Below are 28,000 nucleotides of genomic sequence, written 5' to 3'. Positions count from 1 at the left end.
TGTGAACGCTGCACGTTCCAGGAAGAGCTACGGTGTGTGCATCTGCTCTGCTGACATGCTGCTTTGGTAAGGAAGGCACCACGGCCACAGGGAGTAGAGACATGGACTCCTACATAACACAATCCCAGATACACCTCCAATGTCGCACCCCCCTCACCTCCCCACTGTCTGCCGTCCCCTCCCCTACCTCCACATGGCCATTCTCAGCCTATTGCTAACACTTCCTCCCAGCCTTCAGCACTATAAATAAATAAAACATGGTGTTACAAAAAGTAGATCGTGCCACAGAAACCTGATCTGGATGTCAGTAAGGTTTTTGATACAGTTCCACATGGGAAACTATTCGTTAAATTGGAGAAGATGGGGATTAATATGAGAACCGAAAGGTCAATAAAGAATTGGTTAAAGGGGAGTCTACAAGGGGGTCATATTGAACGGTGAGTTGTCAGGCTGGAGGGAGTTACTAGTGGAGTTCCTCAGATCAGTCTTGGGACCAATCTTACTCAACATTTTTATTAGTGATCTTGGCGCAAGAAGTGGGAGGATGACTCAAAGCTGGGAGGGATTGCCAATATGGAGGAGGACAGGAAAATCATACAAGAAAATCTGCATGTCCTTGAAAGCTGGAGTAATAGAAATGGGATGAAAATGAACAGCGCACAAATTCTAGTTGTTAGTCCCCAAGTGCATAATTTTGTCTTAAGCTGGGGATTTATCAATTGGAAGTGACAGAGGAGGAGAAAGATGTGGGTGTATTGGTTGATTACAGGATAATTATGAGTTGCCAATGTGATGCAGCTGTGGAATAGGTTAACGCAGTCCTAGGATACATCAGGTGAGGTATTTCCAGCAGACACATGAGAGGGTTAGTACTGTTATAAAAGGCACCGATGAGACCTCATCTGAAATACACCTCTACCTTCTGCCCTCAAGTCTGTGAGTCTATAACCTGTGCTTTGTGTTGCATAGACACAGATTGAGATTAGGGCCCCATCGTGCAGCACATGGCAGAGAACCTGACTGAGATCAGCACCCCCATTCTGCTGGGCACTGCACAGACAGAGAGGGACAGTCCTTGCCCCAAAGAGATCACAAGCCAAGTAGACAATGGGTAGGAGGAAAACAGAGAGGGGCTGTGACTTCCCCAAGATCACCAAGCAGGTCAGGGACAGAGCCAGGAACATACCCCGTTAACGCCACAGCCACATCACCCACAGCTTGGAAAGGTCCCCACACCCCATTGTATTAGGCTGCAGGAAGAGGTGGTTTGTCCAGGGACGCACAGGCTGTCTTGGCAGGGTCGCTCAGCTGCGGTCCCTGCACACAGCTGGGTGTGTGTGTCATGGGTCAGGAGAAGTCAGTGTCCAGCCCTGTAGGCTGTGCTCCTGGCTCATACCTCCAGCACTCACTGCTGCCCCTCCCTTACCAGCTGCACTGGTCAGCCAACCCCAGACCTCTGTGAGGTCACTGCCCCTCCCACCCCACCACTTCAAACCTTCAGAACAGGGACATGGTGCACCAGTGTCAGAGTGCACTAGTGTAAAGTCTGTCTGTACTAAGGGTCTGCACCAGTGCTTAAAACACCAGGGTGGCAGAGACCTTCAGTGCCCAAAACAGCAGTACGGTGGCACTAGAACTGGGATCTAGTTCTAGCTCTGTCACAGACCTTGCACACATCAATGTTTCTCCTCCCAACTTTAGTCTCTTTACCCAGCTGCCCGCTCACTAGGGTCTCCCCTCTCTCCAGAGCTCCTCACCACTAAAATATGCATGGGTGTCACCAGAGCTGAGGTAGTTCAGCTCTGGAATAGTCTTACAAGGGGGGCTGAGGAGTCTCTTTCCCTGGAAGTTTTTAAGAACTGGTAGGACAAACCTCTGCCAGAGATAATCAACATATACTTGGTCCTGCCTCAGCAGAGAGAGCTGGACTTGATGACACCTTGAGGTCCTATCTAGCACTACATTTAAAGGATGCTATGCGATATATACGTATAAAACATACAGAGAAAAACCGCACAACAATATGATGTCAGGCCATTCAAAAAAACAACAACAACAAAACAAAAAACTACAGTGCATAGCATAAAATGACACAATACTAAGGAGAAGAAAGCAACACAATGCAAACTAACACACCTTAGGACAAAAGTACAGAATGCAAAATAACAACTCAAACCAACATAACACAAGACACCAAACAAGCTAAGGCAAAACAATGCATCATAAAACTATGCAACATAACGTGGTGCATCATAGTTCCAAAAGGCACCATGCAGAATATTTCAGCATAGAACAGGACAGCACAAGAGAGAATTATTTCAGTGCAGACCAGGAAGGGATCTCGAGAGGGCATCTACTCCAGCCTCCTGTGATGAGGCAGAACCAAATATCCCTAGACATTCCCAGAGTGGTGGATCTCTAACCTGGTCTTAAAAATCTCCAGTGAAGAAAATTCCACAGTCTCCCTTGGAAGCCAATGCAAGGCAAACACAGGCCAAAACAACACTGCACACACACACGCTGGGTTTGGGGTTAAGGGGAGAGGCAAGAAGTGAAACAATCTGGGTTCATTTCCCAGTTTTGCCCCAAATTCTCCATGCAAACTTGGGCAAATTAATTCAGCTCTCTGAGCTTCAGTTTCCCCATCTGTAAAATGGAGAGTCGCCTCCCACCATTGGCCTATTTAGCCTTTCAGCTTTTTGTGGCAAGGCCTGTCCCTGTGCGCATGTCTACACTGCAGTCTGACACCGGCAGCTGGCCCCTGCCCACTGACTTGGGCTCACATGGCTCAGGCTGCAGGGCTGTTTAATTGTGGTGTTGATGTTCTGGCTTGGGCTGCAGCCCAAGGTCTGGCACCCTCCCACCTTGCGGGATCCTACAGCCTGGCTCTAGCCTGAGGCAGGACAGCTATACTGCAATTAAACAGCCTCTTCGCCTGAGCACCGTGAGCTGAGTCAGCTGGCATGGGCCAGCTGGGGGTTTTAATGGCAGTGTAGAGATACCCTTGGTGTCTTTTCTGCACCTGTCACAATGGGGACCCTGATCTTGGTCAGTGTCTGTGCAGAGCCCTGCACAACAGGAAGCCTGATCTCAGTTGGGGACTCTGCAACTCCCAGCATTACAAGATCCCTGATTTTGTTTAGGGCCCCTGCAACAACTGGCAAAATGTGGGGGCAGGATCTCTGTCAGGGTCTGTGCAGTGCACAGTACAGTGGTGGGGTGTGATCTTTGTTAGGGTCAGTGTAATGCCAGGCCCAACGGGGATATAGATCTCAGTCGAGGTCTCTGAAGTGCTCAGAACAATGGAGGCAGCAGTTTGGGTCACAGTCGTGCGCTGCCTGGCACAAGGGGGACCGTGATTTCGGTGCAGGTCTCAGTTTTATGTGGCACAACAATGGGGTCTGATCTCACCTCGGGTCTCTTCAGCGCCTGGCAGAACAAGGCCCAGATCTCGGAGTCTCTTCAGCACCTGGCAGAACAGGGCCACGCTCAGTAAGATAAGAGCCCTGATCTCAGTCACACGCCTGAAGAGAAAAGTGGGAAGATTTTCGAGAATTTGATATCAGTATTTCAGAACTGAGGAGGAAATGGGGCACAAACTGAATATTTGCCAATATAAGGGACAAGCACCAACATATGGGGAGATTTTATGTCACCATTCAACAGTTCAAGAGAAAAGAGGGGAAATTGGAGGGGATTATACAGGGATATTGAACTAACAACAGTGTGGGACGGATTCTTCTTGCCTCACACTCAGAGGGCCAGGAGGGAGCCCTGGGTGATGTCTTTTCACAGGGGAAAGGAGCGGGGCTGGAGTCAGAAGGTCCCTGGATGTGGGGAGGGGCTGGCAATGGGGTCTGGGAATGTGACCAGCAGGTGCTGGGGAGTGGGGAGTAGCTGGACTAGGAAACCTGGGGCTGGGCCCATCCCCATGGGGGACATTTGTTCCTCCCTCCCCTTCCTGGCCCTTCCCACGCCCTATTGCCAGCAGAGTGGCCCCCCCAGCCCAGCCGTGTCCCTGTCTCAGGGCCCCCCCAGCCTCTGCCCAGTTCAGAAATCACTCGGGGGAACCATTTCCCACCCGCACAAGGACAAATCCCTGCAGGTGAAAATGGGGGAAACACCCCAAACCTGAGATCTGAACTGGCCGTTGGCGAAGGGCAGAGAAAATGGGGCACAATGGGGGGAGGGGAACAGGGAACTTCTCAGGGGTTTGGGGGGGGGGGGTCACCCTGGGTGCTGCTCGTTGCTCTCTAGGGAGAAAGGGGGCAGGGCGGGAGAGGAGGGGGGTCCCCACGGGGGGGGCAGCGGTAAATCCGAGGGGATCTCAGCCCCCCCCTTTCTCTCCCCGCTCCTCGGGGGTCACCTGCTCTCCCCCCCCCCGGCCATGTCCGGGCTGCACAGACATTTCCCCCCCGCCCCTTTCCCAGCCCCCAGCCCGGTCTCACCCCCCAGCCCCGCCCGGCCCCACGCAGGGACACCAGGGCAGAGCCTGGCCGGGCCCGGGGGGGGTTACTGAAGGGCTCTCCCGCCGCGATCTGCGCATGCCCAGAGCCCCCACGGCACAAACCCTTCTCCGGCCCCGGGAGAGGCTCCAACGGCCCCGCGCGAGACAGGCAGAGCCGGAGCGGCCCTCGCGCGTTTGCAACTCGGCTGCTTCTCTCCCACTCAACGTCACTTCCGGTCCAGGGAGAGTCAGGAACTACATCTCCCAGCCTGCCCCGGGGGCGCTTCCGCCCTCTCCAGCCCAGGGAAGGGAGGGGTCAGCTGTTGAAATCGCGCATGCTCTGTGCGTGCCCCGCTGGCGACCGTGGGAAAGTGGCTCTGCCCTGGGGAGCCTGGGAGCCGCCTCGGCCCCAGTGGAGCCGCAGCAGGATCCGCCCGGCCCGCTGGGATGGGGGAACCCCGGGCCCGGCCGGGGGGGGCACTGTGGGGGGGGGAGCGGTGTCGGTGTCGGGCAGGGAGGGGAGAAGCCGGAGTTGGGGGGGAAGGTCAGAGGGACACAGGGGGCTTGAACTATCTCTGGGCAGCCAGGAAATTCCCGGGGGGGGGGGGAGTGGTGAATGGGGGGGGAGTTAATTGCCCTTTTTTTGGCACTTGCCTCTCGCCCCTGATACAAAGTCTCTCTAGTTCTGCCCCTTTTCTCTGTCACTGTCTCACACGGGCTATAAAATCTGGGGAGATTCCCCCCTTTCCCCCCCCGATGATCAGCTCTCCCATCTCCCCCGATTCCCCCCTTCCACCCCAATGATCAGCTCTCCCGTCTCCCCCAATTCCCCCCCTTCCCCTCCCAATGATCAGCTCTCCCATCTCCCCCGATTCCCCCCTTCCACCCCAATGATCAGCTCTCCTGTCTCCCCCGATTCCCCCCCTTCCCCTCCCAATGATCAGCTCTCCCATCTCCCTCGATTCCCCCCGGTCTCCCCCTGATTCCGATTTTCCACCTTCAGTGGCAGTTTGTGACACGTTTCCTCTGCAAATCTCAAGGGTTGATATAAAATACCCTGAACATTTGCCCCACTTCTCTCTAGTTGTCTTTCTAATTGAATAGGCCTGAGATTTTCCCCTCTTTCTAATTATAAAATACCAAGAAAATCTCACATTTACACCCTTTCTCAGCTTCTTCAACATGGATATAAAATGTTTGCAAATGGTGCCCATTTCCTCTCTATTCATTTAACAAATATTTAAGCACTGATATTTTACTGCGTATCTGATATAAACTGATATAAAATCCTTTTGATTTTCCACTTTCCTCTCTATTATTTGCAAAAATAGAGCCAAAATCTCTCAGATTTCCAGCCTTTCTCTTTCATTTCTATGTTATTTTCAAATGTCAGTTAAAAATCCTTTCTTGTTTGGGGCTGTTCCCCATGTTCCTCAATCCCAGCAACTTCTCCTTTCTTGGAGGAAACTTCTTGCCCTGAATCATTCTTCATCCTGCAGGCTGCAGTGGGTTAAATTTCCCGGTGTTGATCTTTCCCCTCTCCTTTGAGAACCATTTCTTTCCCCCTTGATCTGTATTAAAATGTTTGCCGCTGAAAGAGACCAGCCACATCTTTAATACTCATCAGAGCCAGAGGCCTCCCCCTGTTTGGGGATCAGTGGTTCCCAGCTGGTAATGGGAGAGTTGGCTGGACTCTTTTCTTTTCTCCAGCTGGCATGGGATGAGGAGGTCACTCTGAGTGCAGCGGGGTCCAGAAGTATCCCCAACCCCATGACAAAGGGTCTGTGTGAGGGGTTGATTCCCCCAGTGCTAAGATGTAGCCACCTCTGGGGTGGATCCATGGAGACCATTATTTGCTAGTGATAGGCCATGGACATTTCTTACCTTTCTTGCCCTCCAGGCCTTCCATTGTCCTGTTCAAGAGGCATCCCCCAGGGCTCCCTCTGCCTGTGTGACTGGCCAGCAGGAGGCGGTGATAACTTTCTATCCACTTATCACACTCTGTGAGGTAACACTGTTGTGGGGGAGAGGGTGTCTGTGTGGGGAGATGGCAGCTGAATGGTGGCTTGTGATAGGGGGAGGTGTTTGGGTCGCTGGGCAGGGGGTACCCTAGTCAGGTCCGTGGGTTGTGGAGGTTTGGGGTTTGGGGGGGGGGTAGTTCTGATGTGCCTATCCCTGAGGCTATGGGTCTTGGAGGTGGGTATTGCTGGGGGCCTGGTGGCTACAGAACAGTAGAGGTGGGTGTCTCCTGGTGGGGCAGGACAGGGGGTTAGAGGGAGCCTGGTTCTGTGCCAGGGGCTCCATATGGGCTTACCCAGCTGCAACAATCCCAGGAGCCAATGCCCAGTGCGCAGAGCTGGGGGAGGGGATCTCTGGCACTAGGTCAGGGAATGCCGGGGAAGCAGAGTGAGGGGTCCCACTGTAAAGCATCAAGGGGTCCTGCTGGGTGGAGGAGGGGATCCCAGACAAATGGCATGGTAGATCCTGGTGGTGGTGGTGTGGGTGGCAGGGGAGTCCTAGGCAGGCAGTGAGGAACTGAGTTCCCAGTAGGTGGGTCTCTGGCTGCTGGGGGCTTTTGGTGGGGGGAACCCTTTGGGATTCCCAACCTGACAGTCATGGTCTGGTGGGGATTCCCTGGCTGGTGGGGCTTTGAGGGGGATCTGGGGTCCCTGGCCAAGGACTCTGGGGGCTGCGTCCCAGGGAATATCTGTTGGGCCCCTGGCTGTGGGAACTTCTACTAACCATGATCCTTCTGTCTGATCAACTCGTGCCAGAGCCCTGGCTCCAAGCACTGCCCGGCATTCCCCAGTCACGTGCCTTGTCACTGTGATAACTTTCTGTCCACTTATCAAACACTGAATATGAAATCACAGATTTTGCTTTTCTCCCCTTTTGACAGCTGCAGGAACTTTTGGTTCCGTTTAGAAAATTTGTGCCCCTAGTCCTTATTCTCTAACTAGGGGGTGAGGGAGGTGGGGTGGGGTGGGGGTCAGCACTTCCACAGCATTCTGGACTCATTCTTTCTGAAGTCTGGTTTCATTGAGACCATTGTTAATCCAGAGTCACTGTATGGAAAGACAAGGAGTGACTCCAGATGGACAGTGGGGCAAATGAGATCAGCAATTCTCCCTGTGAGGAAGGGCTCTCATAAGCTGCTCTTCCCAGAGAGCTAAAGGAGGGAAGCTGCTCAAATGCTTTGTCCCTCTCTGCTCAGGATATTGGGGTTCAGCTTTCTGGGTCAGACACTGCAACCTCCATTGTGATCTGGGAGACCAGGCTTGGCAGCTGCTGCTCCCCCAGAGGGGTTCTGTGCTGGGAAGTGACTATAGGCGGCAGGTTATATGGGCTCGAGGTGCCCGGGCTCCAGGAATATTCAGGGCTGGGGGCCCTGCTCTAGTAATATTTGGAGCTGGGTCACTCCCCTGGCCCTGCCTGGATCGGGTCCCGGCCCCGGCCCCTGTGGGTTTCCCCCCACCGCCCCGCCGCATTCCTGCCTGGAGCGGGTCCCGGCCATTGCCTTCCACCCCTCCCCCTGCGTTCCCCCTCTGCCGTGTCCCTGCCTGCTTGTGCTGTCAGAGAACGGCTCCTGCTGCCCCAGGGTCCTAGTGCCTGCCAGCCGCTAATGGCAAGGCAGGCTGCCCTTACCCTGCTCTTCTGCCCTAGTCCTGAGCCTCTCCTATGCCCCAAACCCCTCATCCCTCTGCACCCTAATCCTCATCCCCAGCCAGAGCCCTCATCCCTCTGCACCCTAATCCTCATCCCCAGCCAGAGCCCTCGTCCCTCTGCACCCTGATCCTCATCACCAGCCAGAGCCCTCATCCCCCCGCACCCTAATCCTCAGCCCCAGCCAAAGCTCTCATCTCTCTGCACCCAAATCCTCCTCCCCAGCCAGAGCCCTCATCTCTCTGCCCCCAAATCCTCCTCCCCAGCCAGAGCCCTCATCTCTCTGCACCCTAATCCTCATCTCCAGCCAGAGCCTTCATCCCTCTGCACCCTGATCCTCATCCCCAGCCAGAGCCCTCATCCCCCTGCACCCTGATCCTCATCCCCAGCCAGAGCCCTCATCCCTCTGCACCCTAATCCTCATCCTCAGCCAAAGCCCTCATCCCTCTGCACCGTAATCCTCATCCCCAGCCAGAGCCCTCATCCCTCTGCACCCTGATCCTCATCCCCAGCCAGAGCCCTCATCCCTCTGCATCATGAACCCCTCATGCCCAGCCAGAGCCCTCATCCCCCTGCACCCTCATCCTCTACCCCAGCCCTGAGCCCCCCCACATCATGAACCCCTCATCCTCAGCCCCAACCTCATTCCCCTGCAGCCTGATCCTCTGCCCCAGCATGCACCACCTCCCCCTTCCTACACCCCCAGCCGAGCCTGCACCCAATCTCCGTCTGAAAGCCTGCACCCCTCACCCCCTTCTGCACATCCACCCCCTACCCCAGCCCAGAGCCTGCACCCCTCACCCCTTCCTACACCCCCACCACCAGCCCAGAGCCTGCACCCCTCACCCCTTCCTACACCCCCACCACCAGCCCAGAGCCTGCACCCAAACTCCGTCCCAAAGCCTGCAGCCCTCACTCCCTCCTGCACAGCTGCCCCAGCCCGGAGCCTGCACCCAAACTCCTTCCCAAGGCCTGCACCCCTCCTGCACACTAATCCCCCGCCCAGGACCTGCACCCTGGACCTCCCCCCTGAAATCCCGCCCAGAGCCTTAAGCAGGTGGAGGCGGAGTTTGAGGGGGTGGAGTTGGGGGGGCGGTTTCTGGGCATCACCAAATTTTCTACAAACTTGCCTCCCACGGAAGTGACCTTAATTAAAGCCGCTTCTCTGCCCGGCCCAGGGGGTGACTTTCTCCAGCTGGTCCTAGCCCCCTAGGGCAGCCCTGGGCCCTGTTAAGATTAAATTCTGAGCCAGACATTCCAAGTAACTGAAAGGAACGAAGGGAAAATGTTGGGGTCTGGCCACACAAACAGACCCTCCCCCCCCAGCCATTTCTCGTCCCATTAGCAATTGCAGGATAAAATCCAGCCATGGGGGAGCAAACTACCCAGGAATGGGACTTTCCTACCAGACGGGCAGGGAGAGGGGATGGGAAAAGGAGAAAGAGAGATTGAAAGGGGCAATGAGAGAGAAGAGTTTGGAGCAAGATTTCCAGATCTCTAATCTGCCCAGAAAGATGTATTACTGCATCCTGGATAGAGTCACTTTCCTGTAGAAAAGATGAGAATCAGACAGAGGAAAATCCAGTTCCTGACTCCATATTCCCCCTGCTGGGGTGTGGCTGCCATGGGGTCCGTGTCTGAGGGGATCCCCCACGGTGACTCCTTTGGTTCTGTTCTTTTCTAGCCTTGTGTTCAGAGACTTTGTTATAGGATGGGGGGAGGGAGAAGGGAGGCTTAAAATGTATCTGTGGGCTTAGCCTGGCAGGAGAGGCCAGGTCTACACTGCACAAAGAGATCAAGCCTTTCTCAGCATGGCAGACTCTAGGGTGTCTGTCTGCAGGGAAAGGGCCTGGGGGAATCATGCTGTGAAATGAACTAAATCCTGTTCTGAAACCTTCACAGCTGCCCTTCTCACACTGCCAGCCTGCAGAATAATGTCCATGTTTTACTCCAGTTCATCCCGTCCTCTCGTTGGACAGGGGAAAGAAATGGCTGCAGAGGAGCCATTTCTGGTAGGTATTATCAGGGGGTTGCTGGTGGATTCCTCCAGGAGGGAGAGGGACAGCAAATACACCGGAGATGGGAAGGTTTGCAGAGTCCGGTTTGCAGGAAATGCACAGGATGGAGAAAGGGAAGAGAACAGGGGTGTACTAAACCTGCTGGGAGTTAGTTAATAAGTGGCCTAGATTCTAGGAACAGACCCATGAGGTTCGGGGGTGGAAATGCTCTAGTTTGTGGAGCAGAAAATAACCCAGCTCCATGGGGCTGGGAAAACTGACCAGACTCCTAGTGCTGGAGCCCAACCTGACTAACCAGCGGCTGCTGTGAGATATGAAGGGGGCACCCACCAGTGAGGCTTAAGGGAGATTCCCCTCCCTTCACATCCAGCTCTTCAGAATGGGGAGGGTGTTGGGCTTCCTACCAGGGAGCTGTCCCTGGACCCTGCTAGGGGCTCCATCTCCTGAATCAGTTGGTGGCTAGTAGGTGTGTGATGGCTCTGCGGGGAGAGAGGAGGGGCTCTCTCTTCGTTCCCTCCCCCTGGGAGGTGGCTGTGTATTTCACATGGGAAGAGTGTGCTCTGCTGGACCCCACTCAGAGAGCCCTCTACAGGGATGTCATGCAGGAGAACTATGAGAATGTGACCTCGCTGGGTAAGGGTTCCTGTCCCTTCAGTTCTTGGAAGGGGAAAAGAAGAGAGATGGTTCACGTCAGCCACACAATGCCACCTCTACTCTGCCCTGTTTCAGCATCACCCCAATATGCCAGTGACACACACGCTGCCAGAGACCCTCCCCTGCTGCAGAACACTTTGGGAACAGAGCACAGGAGCCGTATCGCACAGTGTCAAATATCTCCTGTTTGCTCAAGTAAAACTGAGGGTTAGGTGCGGCATAATCAGCAGAAGCTTCCTACCCCTGACCTCTCAAATCCTGAGCCTTCTCCACCCAGACCACAATTATGCTTGGGGTGTAACAAGCAGGCTGCTGGAGTCAGAGCTGCTGGTCCAAGTTACTTATCACACAGACAGTCCGTGTGTCCTTGAATGCTGGCTGGGGGTATCCAGAGAAGGAAGCTCACTGGCGGATTTAGCATTAGTGGGGCCCTGTGCTCATCTTCATTTTAGGGGTCCCTCCTTGGGACCCAGGCAAGAAAAAAAACATTCTCTCTTATTTCCCTCCCACCCCCATTTTTCATTTTTTTCCTTCCTCCTCCTCCTATAAGTAATAGGAAGTAAATGAAAATAAAGTGAGGTATGTTGATTATTTTTGTAGTCTGAGTTTTCCACAGAGTATTTGAAAATCGCTGAGCATCTCGTTGCACCACTTAATGATCTTTCCAAATATTGTTTGTACTGTTAGCTAACTATTGTGAAGCGCTTTGAGTAAGAGCCCTTTATTAAAAATATATATATATTAAAAATGTTGGAGTGCAGGGTCTGGCCAGGAGTTAAGGTATGGGAGGGGGCTCAGGGCTGGGGCAGGTGGTTGGGGTGTTGCGCACTTACCTGGGACAGCTCATGGACTCATAGGTCAGAAGGGACCAATCTAATCATCTAGTCTGACCTCCTGCACAAGGCAGGCCACAGAACCCCACCCATCCAATTTTATACAACCCCTATCCCAGGACCGAGTTATTGAAATCCTCAAAAATGGTTTGAAGACCTCAAGCTGCAGAGAAACCACCAGCAAGCAACCCGTGCCCCACGCTGCAGGGGAAGGTGAAAAACCTCCAGGGCACCTGCCAATCCGCCCTGGAGGAAAATTCCTTCCCGACCCCAAATGTGGCGATCAGCTAAACCCTGAGCATGTGGGCAAGAGTCACCAGCCAGCACCCAAGAAGGAATTCTCTGCAGCAACTCAGTACCCATCCCATCCAACATCTCCCCGCAGACCATTGAGCAAACCTGTCTGGTGGTAATTCAAGATCAATTGCCCAAATTAACGATCCTATCATAACATTCCCTCCATATACTTATCAAGCTTTGTCTTAAAGCCAGGAAAGTCTTTTACCCCCACTACTTCCCTCGGAAGGCTGTTCCAGAACTTCACTCCCCTAATGGTCAGAAACCTTCGTCTAATTTCAAGTCTAAACTTCCTAATATCCAGTTTATACCCATTCATCCTCGTGTCTACATTAGTACTAAACTTAAATAATTCCTCTCCCTCCCTAACGTTAACCCCCTTGATATATTTATATAGAGCGAGCATATCCCCCCTCGGCCTTCTTTTGGCCAGGCTAAACAAGCCAAGCTCTTTGAGTCTCCTTTCATAAGGCAGTTTTTCCATTCCTCGGATCATCCTTGTAGCCCGTCTCTGAACCTGTTCCAGTTTGAATTCATCCTTCTTGAACATGGGACACCAGAACTGCACACAGTATTCCAGATGGGGTCTCACCAACGCCTTATATAATGGTACTAACACATCCTTATCCTTGCAGGAAATACCCCGCCTGATGCATCCCAAAATCGCATTTGCTTTTTTAACAGCTGTATCACATTGGCGACTCATAGTCATCCTGCTATCAACCAGTACCCCAAGGTCCTTCTCCTCCTCCGTCGCTTCCAACTGATGCTCCCCCAACGTATATCCAAAATTCTTATTATTAATTCCTAAATGCATGACCTTGCACTTTTCACTATTGTATTTCATCCTATTTCTATTACTCCAGTTTACAAGGTGGTTCAGATCTTCCTGAATAATATCCCTGTCCTTCTCCGTGTTAGCAATACCCCCCAGCTTCGTGTCATCCGCAAACTTTATTAGCACATTCCCGCTCTTTGTGCCAAGGTCAGTAATAAAAAGGTTAAATAAGATCGGTCCCAAAACCGATCCTTGAGGGACTCCACTAGTGACCTCCTTCCAGCCTGACAGTTCACCTTTCAATACGACTCTCTGGAGTCTCCCCTTTAACCAGTTCCTTATCCACCTTACAACATTCATATTCATTCCCATCTTTTCCAATTTAACTAACAGCTCCCCGTGCGGAACCGTGTCGAACGCCTTACTGAAATCTAGGTAAATTATATCTACCGCATTTCCTTTATCTAAGTAATCCGTCACCTTCTCAAAGAAGGAGATCAGATTGGTTTGACACGATCTACCTTTAGTAAATCTGTGTTGCAATTTGTCCCAATTACCATTGACCTCTATGTCCTTAACTACTTTCTCCCTTAAAATTTTTTCCAAGACCTTACATACTACAGACGTCAAGCTAACAGGCCTATAATTACCCGGATCACTCTTATTCCCTTTCTTAAAAATAGGAACTACATTAGCAATCCTCCAGTCATATGGCACAACCCCCGAGTTCATCGATTGCTTAAAAATTCTCGCTAACGGGCTCGCAATTTCACGTGCCAGTTCCTTTAATATCCTCGGATGGCGATTGTCCGGGCCCTCCGACTTTGTCCTATCGAGCTGTTCAAGTACGGCCTCTACCTCAGTTGCGGTAATATCCACTTCCATATCCACATTCCCGTTTATCATCCCTCCATCATCGCAAGGTTCCTCACCAGTCTTATTAAAAACTGAGGCAAAGTACTTGTTTAGATGTTGGGCCATGCCTAGGTTATCCTTAACCTCCATTCCATCCTCAGTGTATAGCGGCCCCACTTCTTCTTTCTTTGTTTTCTTCTTATTTATGTGGCTGTAGAACCTTTTACTATTGGTTTTGATTCCCTTTGCAAGTTCCAGTTCAATGCGGCTTTTAGCCTTCCTCACTTTATCCCTACATGTTCTGACCTCACCAAGGTAGCTTTCCTTACTGATCCTGCCTTTCTTCCACTCCCTGTAAGCTTTCTGCTTTTGTCTAATCCCGTCTCTGAGTTGCTTGCTCATCCAGTTTGGCCTACAACTCCTGCCCATGGTTTTTTTCCCCTTTCTCGGGATGCAGGCTTCCGACAGTCTCCGCAGCTGTGACTTAAAGTAATTCCAGGCCTCCTCCGCATTTAAATCCACTAATTCCTCTGTCCAATCCACTTCCCTAACTAATTTCCTTAACTCTTTAAAATTAGCCCTCGAGAAGTCAAAAACCGTAATCCCAGATCTACATTTGTTTATCCTTCCATCTAGTTTGAACTGAATCAGCTCATGATCACTCGAACCAAGGTTGTCCCCTACCACCATTTCTTCTACGAGGTCCTCACAGCTCACCAACACCAAATCTAAAATGGCATCCCCTCTCGTAGGTGCTTCAACTACTTGATGAAGAAATCCATCCGCTATCACATCCAGAAAAATCTGACCCCTATTATTCTTGCAAGAACTCATCCTCCAGTCTATATCCGGGAAGTTGAAGTCCCCCATAATCACACATTTCCCCTTTGTGTTTACTTCATTAAAGACATTAAAGAGGTCTCTATCCATATCCCAATCTGATCCCAGCGGTCTGTAGCACACCCCAAGCACTATCTCAGGGGAAGCTCTAGTTGCTTTTTTACCCAGTGTGATTTTTGCCCAGACAGACTCTGTCTTATCCATTCCATCGCTTCTTATTTCGCTACAGCTAATTTCATCATTGATGTACAAGGCTACTCCACCACCTTTGCCTTTCTTCCTGTCTTTTCTGAACAGCACATAGCCTTCAATACCCGTGCTCCAGTCATGAGTACTATTCCACCAGGTTTCGGTAATCCCTATAATATCCCTGTGTCGTGTGAGCAATGCAGGTGGGGATGTGGGAGGCAGGATTCAGGGTGGGCAGGAGGCTGTGTGGGAGGGGTGCAGGAGTCAGGGGTGGGGGTGTTTGAGGGGGTGGGGGGCAGGGGTTATGGGTGGTTGCAGGAATCAGGGAAGGCAGGGAACTGGGGTGTGTTTGAGAGGGGTGAAGGAGTAACGGTTGGGGGTGTGAGAGGGGGTGCAGGAGTCAGGGAGGGCAAGGTGTTCAGGGTGCAGGAGTCAGGGCTGGGGGTGCAGGGTCTGGGAGGGAGTTAGAGTGCAGAAGCAGGCTGGAGATTGGGGTGCAGAGTCTGACCAGGTTTTAGGATGCAGGTTGGGGTAGGAGGTTGGGGTGTGGCGTGCTTAGCTGGGGCAGCTCCCATTTGGTGCAAGGGATGGCAGATGGCAATGTGGGGGCGTGTGTGCAGGAGCTCCCATATTTGGTGCTCAGGGTGGGGGTGAGGATGTGTGGGGAGGTGCAGGAGTCAAAGCATGCGGTGTGAGGGCTGGGTATGTGGGAGGGGGTGCAGGAGTCAGGGCTGGGGTCCTGGGGGTGCTCCCAGCCCCCTACCCAGGGTGGCTCACAGCAGGGGGTGGGGAGGTATGTGATAGTGGAGTGCTTTGTAAAGCAGTGAGCAAGCGACCAGGGAGCTTTGCAAACGAGGCTGCTAACAGGGAGTTTCGTGAGGAAGTTTGGAAGGGGAGTGGGAAGGGGGCGAGGTTCTCTTGCCAGTCTTTAAAACATTTAAGCTATAATACAAACTTCTTGATTGAAACAAAACCCCTGTTGTTAACCTAGGTAGCTGTAAGAGACACTGTAGGCAGAAGCCCAGCAGCAGAGTGGGGGCTATCCTGTTTATTGCTCTCAATGTAGCATGTATGATTACCTGCCCTGTGAGCGGGTAGCTTATGTGTGCATTCGGTGCAAGGAGCTCCTGGCCCCCAGACAGCACATGGAAGTTTTGGAGGCCAGGGTGGTAGAACTGGAGATGCCTAAGGGAGGCAGAAAAGTATGTTGATGAGGCTTTCTGGGACACTTGTAGATTTCTCTCACCTCCAGTCAGACAGCCACTGCGCTGTTGAGGAGGAGGAAAGGCCCAGGGAAGGAGAGCAGTCAATGGGAGCAGAGGGAAAGCTTCCCATAATTGGGACCCTCCTTCCAGATGGTGTTGGGGTAACTTAATAATTTTAAGTAATTTAAATAATTTTAGTTAATTTCACATCACAATTCCCCCAGGCCCTTTCCCTGCACACAGATATCCTAGATTCTGTCATGCTGGGAAATGCTCAATCTGTATATTACAATGTAGACCTGGCCCCTCCTCCCAGGCTAAGTCCAGACACATTTTTAACCTCCTTTCTCCCTCCTCTCACCCCGTCTCTGAACACAAGGCTAGAAAAGAGCAGAACCAAAGGAGTCACTGTGGGGGATCCCCTCAGAGATTGACCCCACAGCAGCCACAATCCAGCGGGGGGAATATGGAGTCAGGAACTGGCTTTTCCTCTCTCTGGTCCTTGTTTTGTTCACTGGAAAAGTGGTTCTGTCCAGAGATGCAGCAATACATGTGTCTGGGTGGATTAAAGAGCTGGAAATCTCTTTCCCACATTCATTTCTCCCACTGCCCCTTTCAGTCTCTCCTTCCCCTGTCCTCTCTCCCTGCCCCTCTGGCTGGGAAAGTCCCATTCCTGAGGGCTTTGCTCTCCTGTGGCTGGATTTTCTCCTGGCAGTTGCTACGGGGAGGAGAAATGAGGAGGGGCTGTTTGTGAAGAGTCACTTTCTTGCCAGACCCTAGGACATTCCCTGAGGTCTTTCAGTTACCTGGAGACTCTGGCTCAGAATTTAGTCTTAACAGGGCCCAGGGCTGCCCTAGGGGGTAGGATCAGCTGCAGAAAGTCACCCCCTGGGCCAGGCAGAGAAGCAGCTTCAATTAAGGTCACTTTCCAGCACAGAATCCCACTGGGGGAGCAGCAGCTGCTAAGCCTGGTCTCCCAGATCACAATGGAGGCTGCAGCGTCTGACCCAGGAAGCTGAATCACAATATCCTGAGCAGAGAGAGACAAAGCATTTGAGCAGCTTCCCTCCTTTAGCTCTTTGGGGAAAGCAGCTAATGAGAGCCCCTTCTCACAGGGAGAATTGCTGATCTCATTTGCCCCACTGTTCATCTGGAGTCACTCCTTGTCTTTCCATGCAGTGACTCTGGATTAACAATGGTCTCAATGAAACCAGATTTCAGAAAGAATGAGTCCAGAATGCTGTGGAAGAGACCATCATGTGGCAGTGCTGACCCCGCCTCCCACCTCCCTTAACCCCCCAGATCTAGGACAAGGACTTGGGGGGTGGGGTGGCATTTTCCCAAGGGAACTGGAAGTTCCTGCAATCTTCAAGAGGGGAGAAAAGCAAAAATCTGTGATTTCACCTCACGGTGTTTGATTAGTGGCTAGAAAGTTATCACAATGACTGGGCCTGGCTGGGGAATGTCGGGCAGTGTTTGGAGCCAGGATTGTGGCATAAGCTAATTAGGGAGAAGCAGCAAGGTCAGGAGCAGCCCCCAGAGCCCTAGCCAGCCCCCCCGCCCGATATTCCCTGGGACCCAGTCCCCAGAGTCCCTGGCCAGGGACTTCAGATACCCCTCAGAGCCCCCACCGGCCAGAGATCCCCCACCAGATCTTCATTGCCAGGTTGGGAATCCCAAAGGGTTTCCCCTACCAAGAGACCCCAACAGCCAGAGAACCTCCAACAGGGACGCCCACTGGGAACTCAGTCCCTCACTGCCTGCCTAGGACCCCCCTCCCAGCCCTCCAGAAGGATCTGCCCTGCCCTTTTGCCTGGCACCCCCTCCTCCCCCCTGCGGGAGCCCCTGGTGCTTTACAGTGGCACCCCCTGGCCTTGCACCGGGGATTCTCCCCCACACACACTTTGCTCTGGGCATGGCAGCAATCCCAGCAGTCTGCGGGGGAAGCCCAGACAGAGCCCCTGGCACAGCACCAGGCTCCCTCTAACCCCCCTGTCCTGCCTCCCCCATCCCTGCTGTTCTGCAGCCAACAGGCCCCCAGTGATACCCACCTCCAGGACCCATAGCCTCAGGGATGGGCACATCAGAACCACCCCCTGAAACCCCAAATCTTCAGAACCCACCAACTTAACTAGGGTACCCCCTACCTAGCCACCCAGAGGCCTCCCCCACCACAATCCCCCTTCAGCTGCTATTTCCCCACACAGCTCCACCCAGCAACACTGTTACCTCACAGTTCCTGATAAGTGGATAGAAAGTTATCACCGCCCCCTGCTAGCCCGTCACACAGGCAGAGGGAGCCCTGGGGGATGCCTCTTTAACAGGAGAATGGAAGGCCTGGAGGGACAAAATAGGTAAGAAATTTCTATGGCCTGTCACTAGCAAATAATGGTCACCATGGATCCACCCCAGAGGTGGCTGCATCTTAGCATCATGGGAAGCAACCCCTCACAGAGGCCATTTGCCATGGGGTTTGGGATACTTCTCAACTCACACTGCACTCAGAGTGACCTCCTCATCCCGTGCCTGCTGGAGAAAAGAAAAGGATCCAGCCAACTCTCTCGTTACCAGCTGGGAATCACTGATCACCAAACGGGGGAGGCCTCCGGCTTTGATGCGTATTAAATATGTGGCTGGTCTCTTTCTTTGGCAAACATTTTAACAGAGATAAAGGAGGGAACAAATGATTCGCAAAGGAGACAGGAGAGATGATCTCTGGGCAATTTAACTCCCTGCAACCTCCAGGTTGGAGAAGAACTCAGGGCAACAGGTTCGGGGAACAGCCCCAAACCCGAGAGGGTTTTTAATTGACATTTGATAATGACATAGAAAGAGGCAAAACCTGAGCTTTGAGAGCAACGTTCAGAAATGAAAAAGAAAGGGTGGAAATGTGAGAGATTTTGGATCCATTTTGCAAATTATAGAGAGGAAAGTGGAAAATCAGAGAGATTTTATATCAGTTGTTGATAGGGGGTAAAATCTGAGTGTTTCACATTAATATTTGATAAATGAATAAAGAGGAAATGGGCACCATTTGCAAACATTTTATATCCATGTTCAAGAATCTGAGAAAAGGTGTAAATCTGAGATTTTCTTGGTATTTTGTAATTAGAGAGACAGTGGAAAATCTCAGGGCATATTCAATTAGAAATAGATAACTAGAGAGAAGTGGGGCAAATGTTTAGGTTATTTTATATGAATCTTGGAGATTTGCAAAGAAAATGTGTCACAAACTGTATATTTGATAACATGAGAGAAAAACACCAAGAGCGGAGGGGATTTTATATTGCTGTTACCGAACTAGTGGAAAAGGGGGACTGTTGGACTGGATTTTATATGACTGTCCAATACATAAACACAAAGTAATGGTTCCCCCCACCCCCACCATTCCCATGGGCAGCAGGGAGCCCTTTGAGGAGCTGATTAAAAGGGCCTGGGAGGGGGAGCTGAAAGGTCCCTGCATAAAGGAAGGGGGCAGCTGTGGGGGATGGACAGGTTACTGGCAACTGATGGTTACAGACAACAGTGTTGGTAGTTAGGGGGCAAAAACGGGGGTCTTGGCAGTCCCCATGGGGGACACGTGCTCCTCCCTTCCCTGCCCTGGCAGAGAACAGGCATCTCATAGAATATCAGGTTTGGAAGGGACCTCAGGAGGTATGTAGTCCAACCCCCTGCTCAAAGCAGGACCAATCCCCAACTAAATCCCCAAATGGCTCCCTCAGGGAGTCAGCTCCCAACCCTGGGTTTAGCAGGCCAGTGCTCAAACCACAGAGCTATCCCATCCCCATTCCAGGAGCAGCCATATTTTGCGGAATGACTGAGGGCAACAATTTCCCACCTAAACAAGGACAAATCGCTGCAGATAAAATGGGTGGGAAAATGCCCCTCACTAGAGAAGATTTTAAATTGACGTTTGAGACTCATGGGGAGAACGGGGGAAATCGGGGGAGATGAGAGAGCTGATGATTTGAGGGGAAAGGAGGGAAATGGCCCCAGATTTTATAGCCCCGTGTGAGATACCGAGAGAGAAAAGGGGCAGAAATAGAGAGAATTTGTATCGGGGGTGAGAGGCAAATGGCACAAACAGGGGAAGGATCCAATTAATTCAACTCCCCCCTTCGCCCGCCTGCCACTTCCCTCCCACCCCGGGAATTTCCTGGCTGCACAGAGACAGTTCAACACTGCCCCCCGCATCCCACTGACCTTCCCCCCCCTACAACTCCAGCTTCTCCCCTCCCTACCTGACATCTCCCATCTCCCCCCACACCACAGAGAATCCCCCCCACCAGGCCCCAGTCTCTGCCCCCCAAATCCCAGCGGTGCCGGGGACAGATCCTGCTGCAGCTCCACTGGGGCTGAGGCAGCTCTGAGGCTTCTCCTAGGTTCCCTGGGGCAGAGTCACTTTCCTGCCCAGCCCCAGTGCCCCTCCCCAGGGTCTCTCACTCACTGGGGGGCTCTGGCCCAGGGGGCTGGTGCGGGCAGATCCCGGGGCTGCCCAGGGGGCCGGTCCCAGCTGGAGAAAGCCCCCCCCCCCGGGCTGTGGTAGGAATGTGCTGCTGGTAGCAGCCTGGGGCTGGACCCTCTCTATGGGGGACACTTGCTCCTCCCTCCCCTTCCTGGCCATTCCCACGCCCTGTTGCCAGCAGAGAGGGGCCCCCCCAGCCCAGCCCAGAGGTGTCCCTGTCTCAGGGCCCCCCCAGCCTCTGCCCAGTTCAGAAATCACTCGGGGGAACCATTTCCCACCCACACAAGGACAAATCACTGCAGGTGAAAATGGGGGGAAACACCTTTCCCCACTGTTCAGGTGCAGTGGATCCCACGTGCCGGCTCGACGCCCAGGACCTCCCACTCTCCGGCTGATTTAGAGCTGTTGAGGAGCAGCACTGGGGAGTCCAGACGGCAGTTGGGTTTCGTCGCTGGCAGGGAGGCCCTCTGGGCTGCTGGACACCAGGAATGCAGGACGGCAGGAATGGGGGTGACAGGCCTCCTGTTCCTCAGTCTCACGGCGGGACCAAGGGGGGTCTTCACGCTCCAGCTCGGGAGCACTGTGAAGACCCGAGCGTGGACGGGCCGTCGCTGGGGTGCACAGCCCCGCACAGGCGCTGAACACGTCCTTATATCACCTTTGTGGCGGGAAAAGTTCTGAGGAGATGGAACGCTGAGGGCTGGTTTTGGTGGGAAAAAGCGTTTTGGACTGGTCTGAGCCTGTGTCCTGATGGTAAACACGTCCCCTCTCAGAGATGGAGTGCAGGGGTCAATAGTTCATATGCTTCGGATTGGATCTTATTTTAAAGCCAGTGATTTACTTCATAAACATCTTAGTAACCAACTAATTGAACATATTAAACAATTTATACTTCTTACACCTAACAATGAGATAAAAAAAAAGAACACAGACAAACCTTGTCAGTAACGGCTAATGTCCTAAATGGGAAATCAGCAGCAGTTTGTAGCCGGGGGAGTGGACAGTCTGAATGTGTATGACCCAAACTCAGCCCCCAGACCCGCAGTGGGGCTTGGCACTCTCTGTATTGGTGTGGTGGCTGAGTGGTTAACCAGGCCGTGACATTCCAAGGAGGTTCACTGAGTCAGTCTCACTCCTGAGGAGATTCTGCACCAAAAAAATTCTGTGCACAATATTTTAATATTCTGCAAATTTTATTTGTCAATAAATAAATGTGGAGGCTCCGGCATGGCAGAGGGGAGCACAGGCTGCTGGATGCACAGAGGCGGGAGATCACCCTGCAGCCCCTCTCTCCTCCAGTGAAACAGACTCGGTGGTGAGGCTGCACCTCTCTGCTGCCTACTCCAGGAGTCCCAAAAAGTCTCCCCAGAACTGCTCATGGGGGCACATGTGCCTTCCCTTTGCTTCCCCATCAGAAAGTCAGAAAGCCTGAGCAGCTGGCCCTGGGCGATTTGAAAGGGCCCGGGGGGCTCCTGCCACCACTACCAGCAGCACTGCGGGATTTAAGTGGATTCCTGCCCACTCTCGCTCTGCACGGCGCACCACTCCCAGAAGCATCTGGCACATCCTTGCGGCCCCTGTGGGGTGTGTCTCTCGCATGCTGCCCCCATCCCAAGTGCCAACTCTGCCATTGGAACTGCGGCAATGGGAGCTGCAGTGGTGCCAGGAGACCCACGCCCCCCCGGGCCTCCTCCATGTAGGAGTTGCTGCCAGGTGGGAGTGTGGGTCACTTTTGGAAGCTGCCCAAGATAGATGCCACACCCCAACCCCCTGCCCCAGCACAGATCCCCCACCCCGCCCACACCCAAACTCCCTCCCAGTGCCCGCCACTGCCCCCTGCACCCCAACCCCCTGCCCCAGCGCATGTCCCACACCCAGCCCACACCCAAACTCCCTCCCAGAGCCCACACCCCCTCCTGCACCCAAACTCACTCCCACAGGATGCCACCACCCCCCTGCCCATCCCAGAGCCTGCACCTCATGTACCCAAACTCCCTCCCAGAGCTTTGGGGCGGTGGGGGGTGGCAAGGAAGGAAGGGCAGGACTTGGACCTGTTCTGGGCATCACCAAAAGTTATATAAACCTGGTAACGCTGAGCTGGACCCCTAGCCACTGCACATCTCTCTCCTTACAGGGGGGTACTCTGTGGGGCAGGGCACTGCTGGGGGTTCATTCCTTCCTTTCATGGCTGTGGAAGGCTGAACAGGGAGAGAATTTGCTCCTCTGTTCTCTGCGGGGCACACAGGCAGCGGGGTTATTTCCAGGGCTGTAACAAACACAAGCATGCGGGGGGGGGGGGAGGGATTTCCTGCAGGATCTATTCCCAGGGCAGCTCCCAAGCTGTGCCCTGGCGAGCGGTGCCCAGGGGATTTAGAAGCTTTAGAGGCAGGTGATTGACACGTGCTGGGTCCCATCTCCAGCGCTGAACTGACACGTGCTCGCTGCACTCTCAGCCGGGGGCTCCTTAGTCTGATAGTTCAGCAGCACCAGCCCCCGCCCCTGCTTTTCCCCTGGGGAGCCCCCGCCCCTCTCCTGCCCCCTCCGGGCTGAGGCGGGTCCCCGCGTGTCCAACCCCCCTGCGTGGGGCCCCGGGGGGCAGGGGCAGGGCCAGGCCCGGGGAGGAGCCGCCCCTTCCTGCCCCCCCCTCCCCGCCCCAGCCCCGCCCCTTTGTGCCGGCAGCTGGGCCATGGCCGGGGCCGGGAGCGCAGCGCGGGGGCTGCTCCAGCCCTGCAGCCCGCGGGGCAGAGCGGTGAGGCCGGAGGCAGCGCGGGGCGGGGACACGCGTGGGGCGGACATGCTCCTGCCGGGAGGGGCCGGGCCCGGCTGCCTGGTTCGCCCCCTGCCCGGGGGGGGGGATCCCCGAGCTCCCCGCGGCCGGAGCGGAGCTGCGGGAGGCGAGTGTCCCAGGTGGGGCGGAGCCCGGGAGCGGCTGGGCCGGGAGCTGCAGGAGGGGCCGGAGCGCGGCTCGGCTGCGGAGCTCGGAGCCCAGGCTGGGCCCGGGAGCGAGGGGAGGAGGAGCGGCTGGGGTGGGGCCTGTGGGGCTGCTGGGAGTTTGGGGTGTGCTGGGGGGGATCGGCTGGGGGGGAGCTGGGAGTAGGGGGTGCGCTGGGGGGGGGCGCTGGGAGTTTGGGGTGCGCTGGGGGGAGCGGCTGGGGCTGGGGGGGAACTGGGAGTTTGGGGTGCGCTGGGGGGAGCGGCTGGGGCTGGGGGGGGACTGGGAGTTTGGGGTGTGCTGGGGGAGTGGCTGGGGATGGGGACTGTGGGGCTGCTGGGAGTTTGGGGTGCGCTGGGGGGGCGGCTGGGGGGGAGCTGGGAGTTTGGGGTGTGCGGAGGGGTCAGGGCTGGGCGGGGAGCGGCTGGGGGGGAGCTGGGAGTATGGGGTGTGCTGGGGGGGAGCGGCTGGGGGGGAGCTGGGAGTTTGGGGTGTGCGGGAGGGTCAGGGCTGGGGGGAGTGGCTGGGGGCTGGGGGGGAACTGGGAGTTTGAGGTGTGCTGGGGGAGCGGCTGGGGATGGGGAGTTTGGGGTGCGCTGGGGGGAGCGGCTGGGGGGGAGCTGGGAGTTTGGGGTGTGCTGGGGGGAGTGGCTGGGGGGGAGCTGGGAGTTTGGGGTGTGCGGGGGGGTCAGGGCTGGGGGGGAGTGGCTGGGGGCTGGGGGGGAACTGGGAGTTTGGGGTGTGCTGGGGGAGCGGCTGGGGATGGGGACTGTGGGGCTGCTGGGAGTTTGGGGTTCGCTGGGGGGAGCGGCTGGGGGGAGCTGGGAGTTTGGGGTGTGCGGGGGGGTTGGCTGAGGGGAGCGGCTGGGGATGGGGCCTGTGGGGCTGCTGGGAGTTTGGGGTGTGCTGGGGGGGGTCGGCTGGGGGGAGGGGATGGGGATGGGGCCTGTGGGGCTGCTGGGAGCTGGGAGTATGAGGTACGGTGGCGGGGTCAGGGCTAGGGGGGAGCTGGGAGTTTGGGGTGTCCTGGGGGGGTCAGGGCTGGGGGTTGGGGGTGTTTAGGGGGCTCCATGTTCAGATCTGACCCTGCGGGAGCTTCAGGGGCTGGCACTGGGGAAAGTGGGGGACTGTCTGAAGTTGGCTGCTTGGGGTGTGGGTGAGGCCCCAGGGAGCTGGGAGTTGGGCTGCACCCCTGTCACTGCAGCCTGAGGCCCTGCATTTCATCTGGAAAAGCTGCTCCCTGTTTCACCATCTCCTCTCAGTCTGAGTCCCAGGAACCCTGCACAGGCGTCTGCAGGGCAGGACGGGCCCTGAAATCTGGCAGCTGGGAGGCCGTTTGCAGCAGTTTCTAACCTCCCTCCCCTTCTTCTTCCAGGAGGAGCCACGAAAGCATCTGGCACCTCTGGGAAAAGAGAGAGAAGCAGCCAAAGCCAAGGAGGAGCAGCAAAGCGAGGAGCTGCTGGTAGGTGCCCAGAGCGCCCCCTCACACACACACTTAGGTTTTCCTGGCATAAGAATGGCCTGGTGAATGCAGGGCCCCCCCCTGCCAGCCTCAGCCAGGGACCCATCCCCACTGGAGCCCAGGGAGCCTGCAGGGTGAGACACGGGGGTAACATGATGCCCTTAGGATGCAGGAGGCTGCTGGGCAGGAGAGGGTCAGTCTGTGTTAGCCCAGAGCTCCTACCCACAGATTGTATGGATGTCACAGTGACCAGGCATCCTTTCTAGCTCCTGGGGGGTTGGGGAGGAAGGAGATGAAATGTGGGCTGCAGAGATGGAGGATTTGACTCAGTGCAAGCTGATGAGGTTTTGGGAAGAAGTGTCCCTCCTGTAGGTGATGTACAGCTCACCCTGGCCCTGATCCCTCCTCCCTTCCCGGGATCAATGAACTTCCCGTCACTCCCCACAAGAGATCTCATGTTCTGGTAAATAACTCTGCCACCCGACCCGAGGTGCATTTATGATTTTCCCCAGTTACCAAGCAGATGAATTTCAATGTTGATAAATGCAAAGTAATGCACATTGGCAAAGATAATATCAAATAGACATAAAATGATGGGGTATAAATTAGCTGTTCCCACTCAAGAAAGAGATTTTGGAGTCACTGTGGATAGTTCTGTGGAAACAGCCACTGAATCTGCACCAGCAGTCAAAAAAGCAAACAGAGTATTGGGAATCATTAGGAAAGAGAGAGACAATAAACGAGAAAATATCCTGTTGCCTCTATATAAATCCATGGAATGTCCACATCTTGAATACTGCGTGCAGATCTGGTCGCCCCATCTCAAAAAAGATACATTGGAATTGGAAAAGGTTCAGAGAAGGCCAGCAGAAATGATGAAGAATATGGAACAGCTTCCGTCTGAGGCGAGATTAATAAGACTGAAGCTCTGGCTACACTCCGCAGCTCTTAGCGACACGATTGTGCCACTGCAGCCGTGCTGCTGAGAGGCACACAGTGTAGCTGCTGTTTGTTGGCAGGAGAGAAGTGCCAGTGTAGACAAAGCCTGAGACTGTTCAGCTTGGAGAAGAGACGACTAAGGGGGGGATATGGTAGAGGTCTATAAAATCATGAGTTGTGTGGCGAAAGTAAATAAGGAAGTGTTATTTTCTTCTCATAACACAAGAACTAGGGGTCACCCAGTGAAATGAATAGGCAGCAGGTTTAAAACAAACAAAAGGAAGTATTTCTTCACAAAACACACAGTCAACCTGTGGAACCCCTTGCCAGAGGATGTTGTGAAGGCCAAGACATTAACAGGGTTTAAAAAAGAACTAGAGAAGTGCATGGAGGACAGGTCCATCAGTGGCTATTTGCCAGGATGGGCAGGGATGGTGTCTCTAGCCTCTGTTTGCCAGAAGCTGGGAATGGGCAACAGGGATGAATCACTTGATTCCCTGTTCTGTTCATTCCCACTGGGCCACCTGGCATTAGCCACTGTCGGAAGACAGGATACTGGGCTAGATGGGCCTTTGGTCTGACCCAGTCTGGCTGTTTTTATGTTCTATGTTCCCCTGTTACTGAGCCGCCCTCTCCCTGTTGCAGAAACAGACGGAAGCCGAGAGGCAGAAGATTGTCTGGGAGTGGCAGGAGCTGCGAGGATTTCTGGAGGAGCAGGAGCAGTGTCTGCTGTCCCGGCTGGAGGAGCTAGAGAGAGCCATTGTCCAGAGAAGGGATGAGGGCGTCTGCAGCCTGTCGTGGGAGATTTCCCTGCTCAGGGAGAGGGGAGGAGAGAAGGGGCAACAGCTGCTGAGCCAACCCCTGCAGGTCAGGCTGTCATTGCAGTGATCTTACGCAGTGTTTCTATAGGTGATTCTGAGCCCTAGACCCCAAAGCACTTTACAGAGTGGGGTCAGGGGCATTATCCCTCTCGGACAAATGGGGAAAGTGAGGCAGAGGGAGGGGCAGTGAGTCTGGCAGTGGCACCAGGGATGGGTCCTGGGAGTCCTGGATGCTGCAGCCCCAAGACCTTCTCTCCTGGAAATGTCTGTCTGCATTTGCACTTGAAGGGTGAAATCTCCTCCCCCACCAAGCTGAGGTCACGAGCCAGGCTTAAGGCCCCTCTCACGGCAGGTCAATGAATTTAGTGGGGCCACGGGCTTTCTGGGTCTCTCAGCACTTGGGGGAGTTTGATTCTCAATGCAGAGAAATATCTTCTGCCTATAAAGTGCCCAGGAAGAAGATTTCCGCAGTGGTGACCTGCCCACAGGGATTTCTGGGGCTGCATAGGGGAAAGTCTCTGGTAGGGGGCAGCTGCTCTGGGAATGTAATCCTGAAATTCCCCTACTACCCGAGGCTTCAATGGTGACCTCTGCAGAGCAGGAGGCCTCCCCACCCAGGGACACTCCCTCTGACGGCCTCCTCTTTCTCTCCCTCTTTAGGGTGCTGGGAGCACTGGGGGCAGGTAAGTTCTGGGCTCCATTTCGCTCCCCCTCATGGGCCTTTAGGTTTGATATCTGCACTGAATAGTAAGCTGCCCCCTGCCCCTGGAGCGTGTGATTCTGTCTCCCCTAGTGCTGACTCGGGTAGGAGAAGAGCCGGTTACTGTCTGATCGCTCATGAGGGTCACAGCAGGGCTGCCAGAGCCAGGGCCGATGGGACAGACCAGGCCTGTCTCCTGGACTGATGTGGCCACGTCACATATTCCGAGGGTGCAGAATCTCAGCTTTTGCATTTGTTAAAGTGAGTTGCTGGCCCTCAGCACCTCCCCAGTGTAAACGGAGACAGTGTTGCCTTGCTGGGGCTGCCAGCAGGCTTAAGCCGTAGCTCGGCGAGCATGAACTCTCCTGTCCCCTGTTAATGTCATGGGGGCATCAACTGAAATGGCAGGAGTGTTTCCTGGCTGATCACTGGAGCAGATGGAATGGGGAGAGGGCGGGAGTGAAGCCTTTGTGGGGTGGGAATAAGGGGTTGCTGTAGGGAGGGAAGAACAGAGGAGAGACAAAAGGACAAGGAAGTGAGAGAGAAATGAACGGAAACACAGGGAAGAACCAGCAGGGCCCTACAGGAGTGTCCAGGAGGGGATGTCTGAGTGTGACAGACAAAGACTTGGCAAAATACTAAGACCTAAAATTTTATTTCCCATCCATGGGGCAAAGTCCCCCCCCTTGTTCTTTGTACGTGAGCGTCCCATGGAGAGCAGTGGATGTTCTGGTGTGAATGGAGCAGGGCACAGAGTCCTAACCTGATGCCCTGGCCACTGGCCGTAACGGACAGAGCAATGTGGCCCTCTCTGCCAAATGAGCTGGACACCCCAGGGTTACTGCTTCAGCTGAAGGGTTTGGGGGTTTTGGCATTAAAGGGCCCACGTTCGTTCCCTGCTG

General features: G+C 54.4%; 3 protein-coding genes across 7 annotated transcripts in view; 1 reads left to right on the top strand and 2 right to left on the bottom strand.

The window, feature by feature from the left end:
- Window positions 1–28,000, bottom strand: part of LOC127039327 (zinc finger protein 420-like) — a 645,607-nt gene that overhangs the window by 245,791 nt on the left and 371,816 nt on the right. The gene's annotated exons all lie outside the window — the stretch shown is intronic.
- LOC127039329 (zinc finger protein 665-like) overlaps window positions 1–28,000 on the top strand; it is a 370,491-nt gene that overhangs the window by 83,525 nt on the left and 258,966 nt on the right. For 2 of the 3 annotated variants that reach the window (XM_050932739.1, XM_050932738.1), the window contains exons 1-4: window positions 22,917–22,993; window positions 24,552–24,638; window positions 26,223–26,444; window positions 27,059–27,081. The exons of the other annotated variant lie outside the window; for it this stretch is intronic. In XM_050932739.1, the coding sequence (XP_050788696.1) occupies window positions 22,931–22,993; window positions 24,552–24,638; window positions 26,223–26,444; window positions 27,059–27,081 (395 nt within the window). In that variant the 5' untranslated portion in view covers window positions 22,917–22,930. Of the gene's footprint in view, window positions 1–22,916; window positions 22,994–24,551; window positions 24,639–26,222; window positions 26,445–27,058; window positions 27,082–28,000 lie in introns of those variants that run through there. 3 annotated transcript variants of the gene reach the window in all.
- Window positions 1–28,000, bottom strand: part of LOC127039362 (gastrula zinc finger protein XlCGF57.1-like) — a 261,180-nt gene that overhangs the window by 150,009 nt on the left and 83,171 nt on the right. The window contains exon 1 of one of the 3 annotated variants that reach the window (XM_050932931.1): window positions 3,412–3,495. The exons of the other annotated variants lie outside the window; for them this stretch is intronic. The gene's annotated coding sequence lies outside the window, so the exon portion shown is untranslated. Of the gene's footprint in view, window positions 1–3,411; window positions 3,496–28,000 lie in introns of those variants that run through there. 3 annotated transcript variants of the gene reach the window in all.

This window comes from Gopherus flavomarginatus, chromosome 23 (assembly GCF_025201925.1).
Source record: "Gopherus flavomarginatus isolate rGopFla2 chromosome 23, rGopFla2.mat.asm, whole genome shotgun sequence".
Taxonomy (NCBI): domain Eukaryota; kingdom Metazoa; phylum Chordata; order Testudines; family Testudinidae; genus Gopherus; species Gopherus flavomarginatus.
The sequence above is the reverse complement of the archived record's forward strand: the minus strand, read 5'-3'. Positions and strand labels throughout refer to the sequence as shown.